This window comes from Gasterosteus aculeatus, chromosome 7, assembly GCF_964276395.1.
Source record: "Gasterosteus aculeatus chromosome 7, fGasAcu3.hap1.1, whole genome shotgun sequence".
Taxonomy (NCBI): domain Eukaryota; kingdom Metazoa; phylum Chordata; class Actinopteri; order Perciformes; family Gasterosteidae; genus Gasterosteus; species Gasterosteus aculeatus.
Window position 1 is genome coordinate 6482699 of NC_135694.1, and position 23243 is coordinate 6505941.

Sequence of the window (23243 nt, forward strand, 5' to 3'; positions counted from 1 at the left end):
GTGGCTACGCTACAACTGAAACACACAGCTACGATGATCTCCTCTGATCGTCCTTGTTTGTGCATTCAACATGACAGCTATCAGACATGGGTTTAGCGTGCTGAGATAATGAGAGCTGAATATGTATGAAGCAACATGTACATGGCGCCCACTCAACATCATCTGGCCTCACCTCTCAACATCCATATTGGACTAAAAAACAAGCATAGTAGGCATGAAAAAGGAAGGAGGTGAGACATTTGGCAAAATCCGCCGCATGGTTGCACAAAAGCAGGTTCAGAGCTGTGATGAGTGGTACAGTAGCACATAGAGATTAGTCTTGCACCTCTAAAAAATGCTCTTTGCCTGAGAAGCTTCAACAGTTCAAGAATGCTGCAAAGCATTAACAGTTCTTCATAAACATGCGTCCAAACTTCAGGCATACGGTCATCTACTGAGTTAAGTCGTTTTGCTACAAGATACAGCAATACATGGACTGGTTTTCACAGGATCTCAGAGTTGCATGGACATGATACCCTGATGATGGGAAGCCACTATTTGACCAAGGAGAAAACCTTGTACAACATTTCCCATCATGACTCATGTCAGTGCTTACAAACCTGTGGCTAGGGATACCTCCAAGGAGATGATTACATCATCAACAGAATACGAATAGTATGAACTCTCAGGAAGTGCAATGTTAGCTGTGAACTTTTGTCATCGAACATTAGCTAGTACTTCTTGTTTGCACTGTGAGCATTAAACAAACGGTCCAATGGGTTAATTACTTTGAAGATCTGAAACTAAATGGAAATACAAGCTTTAACTTTAACATGGGTGGCCTCCGTGACCTTTACTGTGACCCCCATGCAAAATACCCACTATTGTATTATGCAGAGGGCTAATATGCAGCTGAGAAACATCTGCAGCGGTCCCATGAAAATGACCCATTTCGTTTGATGCCGTCGCTCGCTGTGGAATGACATTGCTCATTCTGCCTCTCCAGTTTCAACCTTTTCCTCAGTCCATCTTGCGGCAAAGAAAGGAGCGCATTATCACGCTGAAAATGGATCTCCTCCCCCCCCCCCCTTCTCCTCTTGCCAACCAAAATGAGGGGCAGTGATCACGGAGGCAGCGTATGTGTGTGTGTGTATACGTGCTTGCATGGCTTCATGTGTGCGTGGAGAGTGGGAGGCGAGAGGGAGTGCGCCACTGGGGAATGTGCACCTGCAATTCTTCTCATTGGACACAGTCGGCCTTTTGTTGGGTCGCATGCACAGGGGGGGGGTCTGTGAAAGTTATGGCTCCTGCCCTTTACCCCCCCCCTCCCAAAGAACGACATCATCACCACACTGTTCTTTAACTCAGTTGGGAATAAACAGTCAACAATTGAAAGAGGGGTGCATTTAACAGATGACATGACAGCAACACACATACACACAACTGAGCTTATTTGAGAGCAACCAGATGTAAATAAAGCTTGTGACACACTGCTCCATACGGGAGAAAAAAACAAAGAGTGAAAAACTGTATAATGAACATTAATATTAGATGCTTGTTTTGGGGTGATTTTACTGTTGCTGGAGGTGATTTTGTTGTTTTACTGCCCTGAGGGTCCATTATTTGAGGGAAAACACCAGGGTTTTTTCTTACTGATTATGTTTGTGATTGTGTCTCTGTGATCTCAGCAATTCATTTGGCAAATATAACGTCACCGCAGTTAATAAACTAATGGCCAAAACTACAAAAATAAGACTTACGTTGGGGAAAAAAGTGAAAGCCAATTCTCCTTTCAGCTGCGGGTCAAGGGAGTATTCTTCAGGGAGTGTTTTTGGTAGAGATAACAGTGATCCATGGCCTGAGCTGATGAAGCCTCCCGTGTCTCCCAGCTGTGGTGCGAGACTGAAGCCAAGTGGTGACCCCCAGACTCTTGATATAGTACATCTGCCAGGTATGTGGAGGCCAATAAGCAAGATTTGTTTTCAAATGTGTGGGAAGGCTTGAGAGAAGCAAGATGAAGGGGGAGGTTAGGGGGGTGCTTCTGTATATCTCTGTTTGCTGCATGTGCACTAAATTAAATACATAAACCAGTGAATTTCCCATCCTGTGAAAAGCAGGAGAACTGTAAACTACTTGACCCTGGCATCCTTCCAAACCAGGGGGGGGTGGGGCGGCCAAGGAGCTACCATTACTCCAGCGCTATCCATTCCCCTCTCCTTGTATTTTAATGAGAGCACAATAAATAAGGAAATGCAACGGTCTCCTCCACAATGTAACCCTTCTTTTGTCAATGGCTGTATTGAGTTCCCCTTCGGGGCCACTGGGCCACATTGGAGGCCATCTCCAGTATCATCCTGCCACCCCCACACACCAACACCACCACTGGCTCTCTACGGCTTGCTTCCTCTTGTGCTTATCCTCAAGGTCTCATGGGCTAATGTGTGCCACAGTATCATTTGATCCCCCCCTCCCCACCCTAATGCTTAAAATGCAGACTTACAATACTTCATATTGATTTGCTGAGACAAAAAGAAAAATAATCACCAGTTACTGTGCATGCTTGGTGTATTCAATGACTGACTGAGGGAAGAAAGCGCAGGGTCGCACACCATCCTGCCCATGGTTGATTTTTGCTGCCTCTGTGTGAACGCAAAATAGCATCAGATCTTTGTATCCATACACAAACAAAGAGTACCATTCACATTCACCAGATAGAGTGCTGCATTGGGAGGCACAGATCAAAAGGTAAAATAACGAATGAATCTCTTTCCCCTTTCAATTTCCAATGATTCTCTTTTATTTGGTCAAATAAAGGCGCTATCGCGTCCTCTTGTCCTCAGAGTCTGCCTAACAAAGACAGTATTTTCCTTTGTATTTCTGTAAATGCCCTTATCCTAAAACCCTCAACAGCAGCAACAAAATCTGATGCATCAAACAATCCGAGACTATAATCAAGATTTACTAACAATGAGCGATTAAAGGCAGCAGCCGGTTGTTTAAGTCTCATTTTACCAATCTTCATTCGCAGGTCTGCCTTTTGGTTTTGCTGACAGCGTGTCATTATGTCGCCTTCTTTATCAGCAGAAAGTGCCAGTGTATTTCATCTGGGGGAGCTGGGAAAGTGCTCCACTGTTTGCTGCTGTGTGGCTACTTGGAAACGCTTACACAAGCTGAAGTGCATTTCCCTTCCCTCGAAATAAGATACGCGTGTCTCCATGTCACTGAACGACAACACAAACACAACATCTTGATCGAGCGATTGCTAGATAGTTAGTATGGGTGGAGATATTATCCAGTTATGAAAAAGAACATACCAGTCAGTGGTTCGGCTGCATCTATACACAACCACAGCTCTTGCCCTGAGCAACATCAAGAAGAAAAATTAAAATGGATATGCTCGAGCCTTCCATGCGACTCTCCTCGCTCTGTGCACTCCTGTGCCTGAAGCATGTGCTATACATATCCGTAGCAAAAGAAACATCGCCATGTACAGTACCGCCTGACGTGCTTACATAGCTTTTACAACATGCTATTGTATCACAGATGGACAGAATCTAATGCATTATTTCAATTTCAGATACATATGGAGAGGGAGCTATGAACCGACGTAATAGATGGACAGCGCAACCCCCGCACACGCATGTTATCGCAACATGTGGTTTATAATGAGGGAGATTGTAATCCGAATAATTAGCAAATGTGCATATTGTATGGCCTGTAGGCATGTACCGTAATCATGTGCTGCGGCAGCGACAATTCATCATCGACAGCCTCACTGTGCTTCACTCACACGCTGACGCAGTGGCGCCCGATGGCGGAAACAGAGCTGATGGGGGGGCCAATCCTGCAAAGCGGAATAATTAGCACACACAGCACTGTAGTGGCAAACATTGCGACATGTCTGTGCCTGTGTCGTCCGGAATACAAATATGTCACACAACATGTACATGCGGGCGCGTTGGCTTTTTTTTTTTTTTTTTTACAGGCGAAGGATTAAAAGCATATGCTGCTGGTATGGATTTCACAGTAGTAGGGGGGGAAGTAATTAACTTGAAATCGAGTAAAGAACAGGTCCCCGCCTCGTGCCCCTGCGTGGGTTTAGTTTGCCCTTCCTGCTCCTCACACTCCACCCGCGGCCCAAATTACTGCCGGAGCCCCGCCGTTATGCGGCGCGGGAAACCCTGTGGTACTGCACGCCCACCAATTTCTTTTCCTTTTTTTTATATCCCTGTGAGCCGGTCGGCGGGGTGACTGAGCAGCTCTCTCTCCACGCCGGCAGACAACGGGAGCACATGCGTGTACACCGTGCACGCGCACATTACGCGGGCCTAATGTAAACTAACATCCACTGGCACTTGACCTTGCTGTCAATATCGATCCTCATTAAACACCATTCGGCCGGCCGCAAGTCCACTCTAAATGGCATCATTCAGCGCTTACCAAATTACGCCGGTTCGACTTGGATGGGGCGTCTAATTCATTTATTTGGAAGATATACACACAGGTTCCACTACGGACACCTATAAAACATAGAGGCATTTAGCCCCCCGCTGCCCCCTCCCCCTGCTATCCTTAATGTTGCTGTCATACATTTCTCTTGGGTTGCAAGTTCTGACAGCAATTTGGCAATGTCTACTGGTGCCATGGGCAGCAAAGGCCGTTCTTTTATTTCCCAGATCAAGCAGGTATTGATTTTTTACTCATTATAGAAGAGCATAAAAAGAGAAGGGATTCCTGCGAGCCAGGTTGCCAGGAATAACATGGAAACGAGACCTGAAAGTGAACACAGACAAAAGTGCAACTCAACGCCAGAATTTTACCTTAAAACATTAAAATCTAACAATACTTTTCAAATACAAAGACAAAGACAAAGACCCGCTAGAACTGCAATACAAAAAGCATTCCAAAGAAGCTGCTGTGAAATGAGCATCATCTGAATGACAACAATGGAGGGCACCCTTAGGGTAGGCATAAAATAAGTATTTATTTCTCTATAACTGCAATACTATTATCTGTTTTCAGGAAGCCGTATGCGGCTTATGGGAAGAGCATAAACCACTTCCTGGGAAAAGATTGGAGAATTAAAAAAAGAAAAAAAACTGTTTAAGCATTAAACCCAGAGCGTTTTTTAAGAATCTCATCAAAACCATTTTCAAAGTGATCCTGCTTTTATGTTAAAGTCAAAGAACACAATTATCTAAACTCTCCATTTTGCCAGCATTAGATTGCTTCATCATTAGATTAAAATATGTAGATCTCAAGTCGGAGCTTTCCTGCAGAGCCTAAAAGCAATTCATTTTGAAAATGCATCTCTGTTGTTCACTCATGCTTATACTTAGGACTGTATTGAATTATGGTCATCATCATGTATAGTGCATTATTTTCAGCACAGATCAAGTGCAGTGGCCGTGCACGGGGGACGTACGAATGTCGAAAAGGCACAAGCAGAGGTTTTCCTGCCTGCACTTGTTTACCACTTCCCTGACCTTGCCTTGGTATTCATGGTCCCAGCATGTGCAGTACATTGCAAGCTCCAATTTGAGCGTAGTTTTACACGTTTCCAAACCGCCATCCATTCGGAAGGAGGCAGGCTATCTTGCACAACTAGCGCTGGGGTCTTACGGAACATAAATAAATGCTAATAGTGTGGAAGGCCAGTCGATCCTCTAATTTGGTCCCAATTGACATTTCTCAATTATTAGATAAATAGCTATTATATTCTATACAGACTTCTATGGTCCCCTGAGGATAGATCATAACGAACCTAATACTAACATGCTTCACATTGTTGCCTTTAAGTTAAATATCTCAACTATTGGATGGGTTAGCGTAAAATGTGGTTCACACAACACCTCCACATACATGAGTCTGTTTTTGTAGTTAGTGCTCAAAGGCTCAAATCATTAAACTTTTATTTAGTCAAACAACCGAAGTGTTGTAAGAATAAAGTATTTTTCTGTAACTAATGTGACATTCAAATGCATAATTCACTAGTATCTGTCTTCACACTGTGCCCCTGCCAATGAATGATTGACATCTATGCACTATGGAGTGCATTTATATTCAATGCATCAGGAGGCATCTCACAGCCACAGCTAAACAGTGCCTCAGTGGGCCCCACAAAGAACCCTTTCTCGCTTTGAAATATGAGCAACAAATAAATCATCTGTTTAATTAATTAAGCAAATTAGGCAAATCCGGAGACGCCTTCTCGGATGGAGTTGGTGCCCCGGCACAAGGAGATTAATTAAGTGGATCCGCGCGAGAGCAGTGAGAGCGACGTTGGCGTTACCATAGAGTCAGCTATCCGTAGTATGTTGGTGCAGATATGAAGCAACAGGGGGGGTTTGTTAGGTGCTTGTTGGCTTTACATTTTTTACTTTTACATTGTGTCCATTTTCAACTTCATGAACGAAAGACATAGAAAAACAAAAGAAAGATTGATGTTTTACTTATTCTCTCTACTCTCTGCGCTACTTTTACCGAGTCACCACTTACCTGTCATTTTCCTGAACCGCAGACACCTATATGCTGAACAGATGCATCGGGTAAACGGCTCCCTTGTCTCACCCATCCCTCAATACCCCCCGCCTCCCCCCACCACCCCCTCCCTCCACAGGACGATATCTGCTTCCAGGCTTGATGTATGCACCAGTATCTGACCATGAAAAATATGTGTCAGACTTTACGCTTTCATCTCTCGGATTGGCCCACGAGCCGTCATCCATTATACCCGCCGTGTCTCAGATTCCACGCGTTGGTATAAGTGGAAAGAATAGAAAATCCTTTCTGCAGCGTTTTGCATGCACAGAAACACATGATTAATGTGCTGCTCAGGCATGGCCAGAGTGTTTGGGACGGAACATTTGCATTATTATTCACCGGAACAAAAAACAATGACAAGTGTGCGTTTTACTTATTTTTCAACCCAGTGACAGCATTTGTGATAGAACTTTGATATTAATCTTGCCAGACTTTGTCACTATGGATGAAAACCCATGCGCGCGCGCGCACACACACACACACACACACACACACACATTTGGATCACACGCAAGCCGAGACACTGCCGCACACACACACACACTAGCAAAAGCCGCATCTCCACCCACTCACAGCCACAAATCCCCACCTTCCCCTTTGTAAGCGCCATTCTATCATTGACATTGTTTTATCACGCTTGTCCATAAATATTCCTAATTTTCCCCAGACGATTGTAAAGTGTCAGACAGCCGGTTACGTGTTGACGGACACATCAAGACGGGGAAGGAAAAAGCGCCTTTTTAAACACGCATGCTTTGCTTCTTCCGTGAAAACACGGCATGTGCGTCAGAAAAAAAGAAAAATAAGTGATTTGATTCTATTCATATGAACACGTGTGTGCATGCCTGTGCCTGATTTGATATTTGGGGACTGTAGATCGCAAAGTAGGCCAGCATCCCCCGCAGTACGCGTTGCCAACACACTAAGGCGGAAACACGCACAATGACATGGTGGCAAATACTCCCACAAAAGCTTCTCCGGCTGCAGAACAATTCACTGGCAACATCTGGATGTGTCTGCTTACGGCAGCGGGTTTTGGGTATTATGTTATTTATTTGTCTTAGTAAAAGTGCCAAACGATTTACTTTGGATGTCAACAACTTCATCTGCTGTTCCTTCAGGACGAAGCACCAAAAACACATAGTGACCAAATGCTGTCAGCTGCATGTCCCATGTTCCTATGGGACCAATGCGTGATTGATTGTTGTGTATGAGTAACAGAGCAGAATGATTGATTTACAGGACTGCACAGGTGTTTTGGAACGTTTAAGCCGATTCATGACAAATCATGCGCGCTTGATTTGCTGCCTATCATTTTTCCAAACAGTTCACATTGCTTTTACGATTGATGAATGCTTTTTTCCCCCTACCATTCATACCATAAAGACATGAACTCAAAGCAATGACATATGTGAGGGGAGGCAAATACTATCACCAATCCACAGGACTATGTATGCTTTGAAAAAGTTGCATACATTTGAAGTAAAAACTGGAATTGTTGAAAAACACTTTTAAAGCACAGCAGAGTAAGATTACATACAATTCCAACAAACTGCTGATCCTGTGCAGAGCAGTCAAAATAACACTGCTTTCTCATAATCTATATAAAACGTTCTTTGAGAGAGTGTACTTGCATTATTAGGCTATTATATTGTCATCAGTGGCATAAAACGGTCTGAAAATTTAGTTTATTGCTATTCATTTTGGTGCAATAATCCCACATCAAAAAGTAGTTATTGTGACAGCCCTAGTTTTAGCTTGCAATGTCCTGCACCTCACATTGCACCCGTAAATAACCCAGCTGTAACGTGTCCATGGTGAACCGCCGCGCATCAATCCACTGTGACACTTCCTAATTGGTCGAGGTTGACGTCCTACAGATGGACCATACATAGTGTTTAAGGACAATACATTTCTGGTCAGAAGACAGTGTACACACTTTTTTTAGGGCGACCGGACAGCTAAAGCTCAACAGTTTTGTAGTTACTTCTTATCAAAGTGTATTTTAACCTACATTTGTCATGGTCGGTCTTAGTGGGCGCTAAGAGGTCTCACACTAATCCGCTGCCACACAACGTCTCAACCTCTGGTCAAGGAAGCGCTCTAAAGACATACGCATGACGCATTGCCGTCACCCTATTGAGCATTAAGGCAAAACTAACGATGCCGGAGAGCGTGTTGTCATTAGTGCTTGATGTTGAACCCCGCCGTCTCCGCCCTGCTCCAATATCGCGGCGTAAAAACGATTTAATTAGCTTGAAATCACCCATTAATGGTTTTAGCCGTATCCAATTAACACTGCTACGGGCTATTGCCCCACTCCCAACACTCCTACATCTACACCCTACTTGATTGTGACCAGTGGCTCCACACCCACAAACCACCGACGACGATATCTTTTAATCGGAATCTAAATGACTTCATTTAGTTTGCCTCTAACACAACTCAAAGCAGACCAAAGGGAAATGCTGCAGAACCATAGCGGGCCGCCGGTTACCGAGCTGTGGGAAAAGAGTCCTCACAACTTGATCTGGAGATCTTAATGCGTGAAATGATAAAAGAAGTCATTTTGGTTTTTCCCTCCTGCAATTCTCACTCTACTCAAGATGCGCCACAAAGCCAAAGCGCTGCTAATGATTCTTTGAAAGCAATCTTGGTTCATTTCCTATTGCCAAGAGAGCAGGAGACTGAGACAGGAGGAAGAGGGACGGATCTAAAAATAGATAGAAAGTCAAGAGAAAGGAAGAGAACGCCAATAAGAAATGTGAAGAAAAAAAAAGTTCCCGGGTTCCAGTTTCAGGAGCAAAAAAACCCTGCTAATTAGCGAGAGGAGACACAGGCGCCAAAATTGGGACAGACATAAGTCCAAGGGCTTTTTTTTCTCAGAATCTGGCCCTTAAATAGCAAAAGGAAGAAATTCTGGCTTCAAATCATGCCAGTCACAAAATGCAATGCTATCTTTTTTTTGTTGTTTTTTTTTCTCCACACATCTGCTCCGCGCAGACACAAACACAGAGGCTCTAATGAGCCAAACTCACCGAGAGCGGCTGGTGCGAAGAGGTTGGCGAAGACTAGCAGGCGTGCGGTCCACATGGCCTCCTCCTCTTACCGCCCGCTGCCGACGGTCCCAGTTGAGTTCAGTCTTTTGCCTCCTTTATGGCGCGGCTGCATCCACTGTGAGGCCGGTTGCTCTGGTGCCAGAAGCTGTCCAAAATCTGAGAGCGGGAAAAAAAAGAAAAAGTAAAAACATACATGTTAGCCTTCAAATGACCTCAAATGTGTTCATTTATAGGCGCAACTTGTCTTTTACAGTACGAGAACACAACAGATGGACGCACCATGGCGTCATCATCCTTGCACGCGCTGCCCTCATGGCGTCGTGTGCTTCAAGTTGTCATCAAGTGACATGTTGCGAGTTGCTCAATCGCCCTTCAGCTGAACTCATCCGGGGTGAGATCAGACAAACGCTAAGCAAGGAATGTGTCTGTGTAGATTCTGTTGTCTGCTCAGTCAAATGTGTCAACTCGCCCATCTCCCCGACAACTGACTCGCGAGGAGAGACAGGGCTTCATCTGGGCGTGAGCCGTGACTGCGCGGCTTGAGCTTTATGCACCTGTGAATGCATCTGCACGGCCCAAAACAACGAGGACTGTGCACGCAGGCCTCAGTCCAAAAACACAGGACAACTAAATGGCTAAGAGGATTTACTCTGAGGAGCTGATTGAGCCCGAGCTTCCCTTCACCTCCTCTCAGCTCTTGCGAGTGGCACTGGATGAAGTCATCCCGAAGCTCTCGCCGGGCTAACATCAGATGCGTCGAATGAGCACCAATGTGATGGATGTGAGATTAGCACTTGCCGACGTGCATGTGTCAATATTCACAAAAACAGTGTGTGAAAATGTGCGACTCTGCATCTTGGGTGAAAATTATAAACAGCGATGGATGAGGATAAATTGGGTTTAAGCTATATTCGGATGACATTCTCCAAAGGGGATCATCCCCATATCATGATATTAAGGTTAAGTCAGGTTTAATGATTAGGTAATCCAAACCCCTTGATTATCCACCATCAACCGTGATCTCTTGCCGAAATCTAATCTACGCAAAACGCTAAAGCCAAATAGTGCGCACAATGCCGCCGTCCTCCACCCGAGCATTACCCTCGCTCATCAGGCGTTCTGTAATGCATTCTGCATAGTGGGGAGTTAATCCCGGTTTAGGACGTCAGAAAGGCCGGATACAGAAGGCTGAAGACCTGAGCACCGCCTCAAGGGACAAGGAACTAGAAAGGCCAATTTTAAATACACCTCAAACCTCCTATCAGACATTGCATCCCTTCACAGAGCTATGCTTCCCATGTCACAGTCACATGTACCCTCCTCAAAATCTAGTTCTTAATGCCCATTCAGAAATCCTAGATTAGAGCAATCAGATTTTTGGGAGCAGATATTATTGGGTTTAAGAGAAGGGAAGCAAGCCTTTTTCTGCAGCAGAACATTTGGGCAATATTAAGGGGTCAACAGTCAGTGTTATCAGCAATGTCTTGGCAGAAGACCATGAGTGAACAAAATGACAATCACATCTGCTCTTGTTGACTTCATTCAGTGTGTATATATATATATATATATATATATATATATATATATATATATATATATATATATATATATATATATTTATTAAATTTTTCTTTGAAACACTAAAAGGGCAGTTTTAAAGAGCATTTGATCAAAGAAATATCCTTGTGAGTAAACCGCTCTTTTAACAAAACACTGACAGCTACATGAGAGCTGAATGACATCAAAATCAGATGCACTGACTCCCACGACAAACAAGAAATACATTATGGCAGGAATAATCATATTTGAATAAACTGTCCAAGCGACAAATTAGAATTAGTTTTTTCTCTATGAAAATGTCTAACTTGTAGATAAGGACCCAAAGGGATGCACAGGCAACATGTTGAAAATAAATATTAGACATGACAGCCTGTCACAGGCTACATTGTTTGCCTGTTGGCAGATTGTTTTAAAAGATTAAATTTAGTCTTTTCAGGTTTGCACCCAAAGTGTAAAAAAGGAGCAGCGATGGAGGCCGTTTCCGTTGCAGAAGACAATGAGTGTGTGTAGCGCCGTCTGCAAGTATCCGTGTTAGTGAGACTGAATGCGCCATATCTCACAGTTTAACCGATAAAACTACACTACAGGTGTTACTTAGAAATTATAACATTAAATGAAAAACACTTCACTATCACAGTCATTAATTTGCTCTAACAGAAAGAAAAAAAAACTACTTGTACTAAGAACACAATAGAAACATCATAAAATAGATATTTATGAGAAGGGCTTGGACCCGGTTGAGAGAAAAAGTATAAAAAAAAAAAAAGGTAAAGCATTTTTTTTTTAAAAAGACAAGACAGACGAAGCCGCAGTCCGGTATTGCCAACTGGTCGTGTATTCCAGAAGGAGCCGTGTGATACATTATGGTGCTGACGTTTCAAGGGTACTCACTCAGAGGGGATTCAGGATAACTCCGTTAGATAAGTCAGCCAACATTTAGCAGCTTGTTCTCAGCCACATCAAGGAGACTTCTTCAGTACTGTCTTGCTGTTTCCTGCACGACTTTTTCTAATCAGCGATGTTGTTGTTTTGGTTGCTTTGGTAATCATGCGTGTGCAAAGCGGCTCAGATGAAAACTGACAAATCTAATTAATGACTTTTTTTTTAATCAAAATAAGGCCAAACGGAGCTGAGCGATATCTAGCAACAGCAATACTCGATGAGGGGTAAAATATGATGCCTCGCGGCTATCGGGCGTCTCGGAGAAAAAGACAAATGGGAGGCAAAGAGCGCTACGGGAGATGAAACCTACTACATTAGTTTGATTTAAGTTGGAGACTCAATTAAGGCTGCATTCAAGGGGCTTAGGACAAAAATGAGAGCAAAATTGCCAAAGAAAATGCAGTGGGACTTTTCTCACATGAACATGTCAATTCAAATGAATGCGCTCATTTGCATTCAATTTTGCAAACACCTGTAAAAAGGCGCGTCACCAGATTATTCACCACTGAACACCTGCCACCATCTTGACATTGATAACGCTGCCACGCTCCTCAAATATCCCCTCTTCCCGGTGGCCATATTGACATGAAATAGTAGGCAAACACCAGTTTAATTAATGAAAATAATTAAGATTCCGTCATTGGAGGGTAAACATGGGTGTATTTGATCACATTAATTACGGCCCAGTGCCTTTTTTCTGGGGCAGCGTACTGTGCATGCCGGCTCACGGGAGTGGCACACAAAATAGAACGGCACCGCAGTTCATTTGATAAGGGGGACGTGTGAAAATGGCTGCTGTGTAAAAGGCCCACACCCTGGCTGTTTGACCTGGAGGTAATTAGTATTCTCTTACCTGCTTATTTCATGTCAAAACGGCTGCTGTGAGGAAAGGGGTCTATTGGGGGAGAGTCAAATTTGTAACGTTCTAATTAGGCACAATGTGTGTGTCTGTACTTCTGTATCAATCACACAACACCTGGAATCAACGTTCCTCAGGAGGGCAAGCTGGAAACCTAAATACATTATTGTGAAAAACAAATGAAGAAAATCATCATATTCTGTATACATTGGCATTTGGTTTAATTACCTGTCACCACTACAGTGTAACTTCTCTCACACCATTTTTTAAGGGCCATTTCTTTCTGTATATTTTATAACTCTGGTCAGCCTTCTTGCTGTGAATTGTCTCTAGCTGCTGAATGAAAGACAGACTGCCAGAGGTAAAGGGCAGTATGCCCATTGTTTTACATTCTTTTTACATAAACTTTTCATATTTAAATACACAACTTCCAGTTTACATAGAGTCAGAGTCTCTCCACTGTGGTTGCTGCTCTGCCTCTAAGAGAACAAATTACATACAGTCCGAGATGAACGGCAGCTCATTTTAAATCTCATGGCTTTTGGAAGTACTATTTATTGTACTTTGTTTTGACGGTTTCCATCAACTTAAAATTCTATTAATCCCGATGGGGTTTGTTTTTTTCACTTTCCTCAGTTAACAGACGCGTGTGACAATGTATTCTAATTGTAAACAAAATTGTATCTGTTCCATTCTAAATCTCATTCTTTAAAAACGTCAAATATATATATATATATATATATATATATATATATATATATATATATATATATATTTATATATATATATTTATATCACAATAGAACACAGTAATATAAATATATAGCCACAAAGCAATCCTGCTTCTGTATATGTATCATTACAATCACAGATATCAACAGTAGATAAACTGATTATGATGCAAATGCTACAACAGAAGCGATACCAGTCACACTTCAAAAAAAGGGCTATGCCTCATACGGAGGGCTGCAACTACTGATTACTTTCATTTTTGCAATCAATGATTTATGACATTTGAGAATATACTGAGCCAGACCCACTTTAATTTACACTTCATCTTCAATCTTTAATCTAAAGTCAAAGAACAGCATCAAATACTGTCAATTACTGATACAGCTAAGCTTGCTCTTAAAGCTTCATTATACATACATGGCAGCCATCACACTGGGCCACTTTACCACCTCAGGGCATTCTCCATTTTTCTCTTACTGACCCGAGGAAAGATAATAGGATTTTAATTCATCCCAACACATTCCATACAACGCTTCTGCAACAAAGTGAAACGTGATCCTGGGTGTTATCTGATGGGGATGTATTAAGCAGGATGTTACCAGTCACGCCTGCTTTATGCCCCCCCACGTAACACTATGTAATGAAGTGGGATCTTGTTGCCGGGTTAAATACCATGTCTCCAATTTTCAACTGTTTCATGTCCAGATGCTTATCACACCAGTGAGGAGAGCTTGGTAATTTCTGTGAGACAGTGTGTTCATGCAAATGAAGTGTCACATAAAATGAATATTAATCCAGCACACTGTCTGCGTACCGTTTGATAGATGAGCACTCACTCAGAAATCGGAGACGAGCGCAGGTGATTAAAATCGAGACGATCCGGTCACTCTGGACCTAAAGTTTTGTTTTGGTCCCCCTGGTATGGCTTCCAAACCTTCCCGATGGTTTAGAATTGAGCTTGCTATGAAACCAAACACGGCAGAAATATCCAAATCATAAGTTATAACACGAGTTGAAAGGTGTGAAAAATGGAAGGTAAATGGAGAGTGCCCTGAAGTCGCCGGGCCCTGGAAACTGACACCATGAGCAGCAAGGCATTCACTCGTACAATTGTTTTTTTTCCCACAAGGGACCCCAACACAGCTAGTCAGTGACAGGCAGATAATAGCGCTAACTTTAGCCCGCACCGTCTCCGAATGGTCCTACACGATAGGCTTGTTGAGTGTGACCGATGGCTAGGGTTAAATAATGAAGGTACTGACACACAAACATGCCCCGACTACAAGAAAAAATAATCCACTTCAACAGACAAAGAAAAAAAAAAACATGGATGCAAAACAAAAACAAATTGCCATAAGAAATATTGAATAGTTAAAAGGCGCATTGGGAATGGGTCACATTCCCACAAAAGGAGGGAAACAAAGCACAAAGCCCCAAACAGACGTACAGTTGAGTTTATTAATGCAGACGGATGCGTCTTTTCTATCTGCCTTGAGACAGTTCTCCATTATAATGCAAAGCTCAGACACTTTCCATTTTCCGCCTCTTTCTTTTCTATATTCCCTCTCTTCTTCTCTTCGCATATCTTGCCTAATGCAGCACAAATTGATCCTGAACAAAGGAAGAGGAAGAGGCGGAGCCGTAGGAAGGACAGGAAAGAACAGACTGGGAAAAGGAGGGACGTAAGTGATTAAAGGATGAAGGTGAAGAGGGTGGGAGACAGAGAGAGAAAGGGAAACCAGCTAGATAAATGGGAAGGAGGGATCACATTGATTCATAGATTACCTCTTTTTAAAGAAAAAGAAAACAGACGTGATATCTGAAGGTCATGAAGAGCACTTTGGCTGTTGTTGATAAGGGATGCTTATTTAATTCAAATTCAAGGAGGTCCCGACCTCTACGTCCATCAAATGAAAATAACAAGATGTATTTCCTCTTCATTTCAGCAGTGGTGGAATGTAATTCATTACATTAAGTCAAGCACTTTACCTAAATGCATTATGCATATAATATATATGTATATACACACACACACACATACAAGCATTCCACCAAATGAGTTACTTTGCAGATTCTCATTGACACAAAATATAAAAATCAACTAATAACTGAAAAGGTATTGTTGTGTGTTCCGACCGTATATAAAGTATTTCAAATTAGCACCACCTTCAAAACCTTCACAATTCAATTCTTGTAGTGTTTCTAGTTTCACGTACTCCAGGCTTTCATCTCTCTCACATCTCTTGACGCTGTTGTTCTCTCGCACAATTAGCAATCCATGTGATCGGCTCAATTGAGAGAAGCTACTGCCGTATTAACCCGATCTGCTGCCCTAAAACGAGCCTGACCTCGTGAAGGACGGAGCCTTTACTCAGTCAGGGTCTGGACCAAGGTTCTGCGATGCCCACTATGGCGGTTCAGGTGAGCAGGTTACCATGACAACCTTTGCTGTTGGCCATCAATCTCCTACCCGGAGCATTTGGCATGCTGCGCCCACAAAACGCAGAAAGTCATTCAGTGGCTGGGCTAGATTTGGGATGTGAGCCTCAAGGCAGCACATAACGCAAACGCAGAGGCGTAAACTGCATCACTGCTCAGGACTCCACATAATCAAGATATATATATATATATATACACTGTGACCTCGAAGGTAAATCTGTGTATGGATTTGGTTTTTTAGACAGCCGCATCAATATATTGCCGACGTAGTATGCTTACCAGAGCAATTCTCCGAGATACGAGTTGACAGCATTGGCAGGCTCATGGATATGATGGACACATGGTGGGGGAAAAAAGAGCTCACAGCCGAAACCATTTTCAGCCACCTGTAAAGTCTGACCTCATCACCTTATCGAGTGAACATCTCAACATCTACTACATGGTGACCATTGGAATCATCTTACCGGTTTAAAATAAGCACGTCACTATTGGCCTGTATCATTTAGCTCAAAACGCCGCTGTGTCCAAGCATAGTCTGTTTAATCTGTGGAAGTTATAATATATCTGACTGAGCTGAGAATCGTTGGTTCTGATTGGCTAGTAAAGCGGCCGACCCTCCGTCTACTACAAGGCAGTTTATAGGTTACTAGACAGACAAAAAATGAGGACAGCTTCAAAGCACATATAGCACGAGCACACAAGGAAACACAATAGTCACATCCCATTCAAACGTGAAACAAAGGCCTGCCAGACAGTCTGGACTCAGCTGCGCTGCGTTTGGAAAGCATCTGCTCAGAAAATGCCCTGCTTTTATCTTTTTCTATTTACTTACTTACTTTTTTTCCAAGTCTCAATTTCCCTGCATGTTTTATTCCCAATAACTGCATTAGCATAATTGCCCAATAGACACTTCATTGCCTGCCAGATTTGAGAAGAGAGAGTAAACCTCTCTCTCTCCCTCTCACACACACATACACACAAACACACACCAATTTGAGCTCAGCCTCTGAATCGGGGCTACAGCAAATTCCAATGTCAATAACACTGATCCCGGTGGCGCATGCATTTCAATATCTGATGCCGAGCCAAGTGCACAGAATATAATGAAATCTTAAAACACGATTGCAGAGCATCCCTGTCTTGGCAAAGGTGGCGCACATTTTCTACAAGTATTATTAGTCCTATGCTTAATGCACCAAATACACACCTGATTACGATGTTAATTCTCCCATCCATCTGGCGATGCATGTCGGCACACCGCAAATCGCAATGGAGCGTTGAGGTGGCATCGCGATTGTAGCACGCTGGCAAGAACGGGTTGTAAATGGTCTGTAAATGAGAGGGAGGACTGTGTCCCAAGCCACCGCAGTGGTCACGACCACAGGGAATTCAAATGGGTTCCACCTGGACTCCACTCACAGCTCAATTAGCGGCAGAGCGAGGAGAGGATGAGGAGGGGGCAACTGAGGGTGGGGGAGTGGGGGTTGAACTCAGGTGTGTGTATCTACTTGTGTAAATGTTCAATTCTTCACCTGAAATTAAAAAAAAAAAACTGCTTGGTGGCGTATATAAACAAAGTTAGTAAAAAAAAAAAGAAACAACGTGGCCATTTATGTCATCCTCTACTTTATTTATGCTCGACATGTTACACGTTTGTAAAAAAAGGTTTTCCAACAACTTTTTGGACTTGTTTGGTTTAACTTATTAGAAGATCTCCCTTTAAGTTATAGGAAATACGTTTTTAAACACTACAGGTGTCTACAAACATTCTAAATTAAAAGCATAATTCAAATTTAAAAAAAAATTCAAAATGGAATTCAAGTACAAAATTGAACAGTGGCCTGCATCTTGCGGACAGCGGTCACTCTGAAGTCGTTATCACTTAGGCCGTTAGGAATGGATGTCTTTGAAAAGTTCAAATGCGTTTTTCAAGAACAAACATTTGAATATTCTTTTTGGCCAATTTTGACGGCACTAGTTCACTGAACATTACTTCCTCAGGCAGTGGGAACTCGCAGTCGCATGAAATAACAACAGATTTTCCAAAAGCTACCTTGATTGTTCTCCGAGAGGAACAGAGAGACGGTGTAATTTGGGACCACTGCCGTGATTCACTGCTACACACTGAACACTTGAGGGCCCTTTTATTGAAGCTTAGCAGTTGACATTTCCAGCAAAACATATTTTGTTAAGACCTGCTTTTGTCTTGGATTGTGTACAATGCCCTGGTCATAGCAATGTTCTGAATGTGCAAATAACAATATGAAAGTGTGAACAAATAATCGATGCAGCAATATATTGTGGTGTTTTTTGTTGGCGAGACATTATTGATTCACTGGCACCAACACTGAAATGCATTTCTTTGTCCTGCCTTTTTACCTTTGTGACACTGTAAACACAATGAAAAAATGTGATTGAAAGTGTAGGCTTTCTGGAAAATGTTCTCCTGCATATAGTGTCTTGTAATGCATAGTGCATTTAGTAGCTGTGCCATGTTTGTTCAAAATATAATCTCAATCTTTGCTTCTAACCCTTTAAAGTTAATAATCAAAATAGTTGTATGACCTATAATATCTACCCACACTGTTGGTCTAGAGCCACTTATTTCCTCCACTGCTTTGATCTGAATGAGCATGACTCAGACTCTTTAGATGTAGCATATTTATATCCTAAAGCATTGAAAGGCCAGAAGAATGTGAAGGGGGGAACAGAGCAAACACACTCACCACTCTTTCCATGTGGTCGACAATAGGCCATTTCCTCGTTGAATGACACTTTCTTATTTACCTAGTGTTAAAAGGTAAATAACCACCCAAACATAGTTGACACACGGGTCAAGGGTCATGGCGGTGAATTGCTGTGGAGGCTCCTTTGGTGTTGTCTAGCGGCCTTTAGAAAATGCAGGCTGAAATGTGAGAGCGCTTGTCCAGTTGAGACCTCGGCGTCCCGGCTTTAGAGTGATCGATTAGCCAGCGAGAATAAACCTGTGAATGCCGAAAGGGACGTTCGAGGGCCGAGCTTCAAACTCAAAATGGGAACGTTCAAAAGCAGAGGAAGAAAAAAACAAACAAACAAGTAAACTAGTACATAACCGTCTTTGTTGTGGTTATTTACACACTTTGCAGTCAACCCCCTCACACAGCTGCCGGCCTGGCACAGATCCCACCAACCGTCTCCCGATTGTTAGGGTACAGGTGGCCCCTCGTAGCCAACGCTTCTTCCTTGAGTCGTCAGAGTCCAAGTTATCACGCAACGCTCAGAGATAACCATCTATAATTGGGCATTTCAGGTTTTTTTCCAAGCCACAGGGAAGAAGTGCCTGCCGAGGAACGTATGGGGAAAGTGTGGAGAGCCGGCGGGTAGCCGAGGTCCATCAGCCCTTTCCCCGGACCAGAAGAGAAGGGAGTTTGATGAAAGTCTGATTGGTCTGGGCAAACATCCTCGTGGGGAATGTGTCCGGACAAAGAGAGCAATACTCTCCTCTCCTGTCGAGGGCCGGCGCTCTCAGATCTGACAAATCACGGCCGGTCTCGAGATGCCCGGTCTTACCATGAGTTCCAAAAGCTGATGAGATAGCTGCTGCCCTCGGGAGTACATCAACCTCAATCTAAAAGTCTCCTGGATTTCAAGCTTTTTTCTTCTACATCTGCCTGATATAGTTTTGTCCCAAGAGCCTACTAAGTACATTATGTTCGGTGTGGGTGAACACAGCAGAGAAAGTGAGACATGAGATTTCGGCAGGATTGCATTAACTGTGTAATGTAGTCCTTGTGTAATACACTCAGCAGCATGGACGCTCACGCCGAGCTATTTAGAAGGAGAGGAAAAAAAGCCATTTAGGCCGTACTAGTTTCATTTCACTAGATGCTGACTAATTCTAATTAAGTCATTATAGACTCACTTTGAAGTACAAATCTGCAAACACAAGGGATTTAATGAAGTAAATTGAGGAGCACAAAGAGAGAATGGCATTGATACCATGTCGATGCCATCCTTGGTCGTTCCATTTCCTTTGTTTGTGAGCATGTTGGGGGAGGAAAATTAGTCAGATGTTTTTTTCGTGTCAAATCAGAAGCTGCAGTAGAGCTGCACAGTGGGAGGCGAGGACACCATGTGACCTGTGTGTGCCTTTGTGTTTCATGCCCTCAGACACAATTTGGGTAGTGGCTCCAAAACGGACACACACACACACATCCCACTGACCTTGTCCTGTGTCTCTTGGCTGAGCAGTAGAATGTGTTTGGGTTGGACTCAGCAGGCAACCTTTCTCATTCTAAAAGTGGAGGCCTCCCGGGGTGAGGCGGCCACATAACGGTTGGGGATAGTTAGCGAATGTCAAAGTACGAGAGCAGACTGTAAATTGTCGCTTTTACAGTGCTGCGATTGGGGCTTGCACACATGCACACTGGTGCACACATTGGGTTGGCTGTTGGAGGAAGAGCCTTGAATAGAAGTATTAAAAATGCAATCATCCTTAGAAAATGGGGATGGACTGCAGAAAGAAGAAAGGGCGAGTGCATAAACTTGTTATTCTTTGTCGAATCCTCTTATACAATTGCCCCTTAAAAAAGTATCACACATCCGACCTCCTGCGCTTGCTTCTTCTTTCTCTGTTGCTGTAAAACACACTTGACAAAGTATGGATCACAACTTGTGACCCTGGTCCAAGTCCTAATTGCACTCTGGTGGAATGTTATTTATTCACTTACGGACACAAACACCACTGTTCTCTCTCCGCAGAGCGGAAGAAAGCGAGCAATTGCGTAATTGCTTTTGACTTTTCAGATAACAGACGCTCAAAGTATGTGGACATTTCGCAGACCCACTCGGAGCACAGGCTTTCTAGTGAGAGTTCCTCCTGCTCATGCCGATGGGGTAACTACAGACTCTCGCTGATGGCATTGGCCTTTTCCCAATCAATATTGAGCGTATCAATGCTGGGAGGTCTCTGGGAGCAACCATTATTTGGCCCAAAACGATTGGCCTCTAAGATCTTGAAGGGACGGCGTCCAGCTACTTTTGGGAATTTTCAACCCGATTAACAATCATCTAAGTGTCGCTGTAGACGGATGCAATTTATTTCTCTATATTTAGTGGCATGGCTATGGGGGGGTAATGTCAGTCTGTCCATTTGTTAACCACTCTGGTTAAGACTAAAACATCTCAACAGCTGTTGAGTCAAAATTAATGAGATTCACATTTGTGTTTGCCGCTAACTGGCAAATGTTAGCATGCTCAAACACAAAGGGGGTTGATATAAAACATGCTAGCGTCATTATAATATTTGTTGCTCTTTAAGAAAAAGTTTGCTATTTTTTCCCCGAGTCACAGCTTGAGTATCAAATCATTTTGGGCCCAATCTCAATCTCACAGGTGCTCTTTTTTCACGGTTACTGATCCTCTTTAAACCCAAACACCATGTCAGACGCAACCATATGGACCACATTTCTGGGGAGTCCTGCCAGTCACCTCTATCCCATAAGTTCAGTGGCTTTCAGAGACTTTCCAGCCTTCATCCTCTCTGTTTTCACTCTCATTTCTTTTTGTATAAATCCAACTCTAGGATGTTATTCAACTTATACATCAGGCAATCAGGAGTGAGTGGGGGGCCACCTTTAAAACAACCTCTGAACCCCTTTGCAAATCCACCCCACCGCCATTCTGCAATGAATCTGGCAAAGGCAAAGGAGCTGTTTTTACTTTTATGCCATGAGTGCGGGGTGTCTACTTCAATGCCAGAACTTCCACGAGTCTGGCATGCAATTCCTGGTCCAGTTGGTTTTCAGCACAGGGGGGAGTCTGGAGTAAGGGGTAGAGGGTGTGTGTGTGTGTGTGTGTGTGTGTGTGTGGGGGGGGGGATCTCTGCTTTGACAGACGTCCAAGACTCGCAGCTGATGCCTCGGGCTGGCAAGTTTAATAACATCATCCAAGTGAGACGGTACTGGTGGATCTCATTTATTACCCGATGTGTTCGTGGGGAGGCTGGAAATAACGCAACATCAGCCAACACCACGATGCGTACGTATTGGATTTAGTTAGGCAACTCTTGGTATGCAAAGTAGCAAATAACTAGTAGTTCAGCATTGTCTGCTTATTAACAAATTACTTAGTCCTCCCTGTGCAGTGGCGGCCTTCTCCATGTTGCCATCTTGAGATTGAGAGGTTTTTGTCATTCACGTTTTGTATAATTCATTGCAAACATTAAAGGGTCACAAAACCAATAAGTGTACTACATTTATTAGACTGATGAGATTCTTTTCTTGCTGACTAAAAGACGATTTAAGTTAGTCCCACATTACACATCCCACTTTGTCCATGCTACAGCACTAAATGTGTATTAATCCATAGCTGGAGATAGTCCTCAAACAAATGCACCAACTACTTTTAAAAACCACAGTGCCCCGCTGTTTTTGGAAATTCCTTAGCTTTAAAATGAAGTGTTATTCGATATTTGTGAGTTATAAGATTTGCATTTGAAGTAGGAACAAAAAGATTGCTATGACAAGACAGGTGAGAAGCTCCTTCAATATATACGCACTAGATTGGCTAAACTCAGAGTGAACCTACTCTATTGGCAAGTCTCATGACACTGAGACAAACAATGAGAAAAAGTGTCACTATGCTCTCTGTCCAAATGCTGAAGAAAAGTGTCTCCTAAGGCTTACCTAATCTCACTTATTTTTCCTGCTTCAGATCACAAAAATATAATACCGGGTGTGAGACGTATCTGATAGCTGACCATACGCATGTAATCACCATAGTGAAAATTGTCAGGGATGCGGGGAATTTAGGATTCAAATGCAGACCTCAAAACCAAAAAGACTTTAATAGTCATAAACTCCAAAGGGCCAAGGGGCAAAAATACAGGCACGAACCAAGAACATCGAACATCCAGGACGATAGACAGCGACAAGTGACAAGAGACACACACAGCTTAAATACACTAGGGAAGTACAGGTGATTGGACACAGGTGGACAATCACAGGGGATGACAGGACAAGGCAGGAAGTGAAGTTACCCAGGGAGACAAGAAGCAGAAACTACAAAATAAGACAGGAAATAACCCACACCGTGACAAAAATGTTCTCTAATTTCCTGTCTTCATTTCCCTTAACAACCCGGCTTTCTGT

General features: G+C 43.1%; 1 protein-coding gene across 17 annotated transcripts in view; it reads right to left on the reverse strand.

The window, feature by feature from the left end:
• LOC120822056 (adhesion G protein-coupled receptor L3) overlaps positions 1–23243 on the reverse strand; it is a 189397-nt gene that overhangs the window by 116827 nt on the left and 49327 nt on the right. For all 17 annotated transcript variants that reach the window (XM_078106244.1, XM_078106255.1, XM_078106250.1 and 14 more), the window contains one exon: positions 9561–9737. In XM_078106244.1, coding sequence (XP_077962370.1) covers positions 9561–9615 — 55 coding nt within the window. In that variant the 5' untranslated portion in view covers positions 9616–9737. The remainder of the gene's footprint in view (positions 1–9560; positions 9738–23243) is intronic.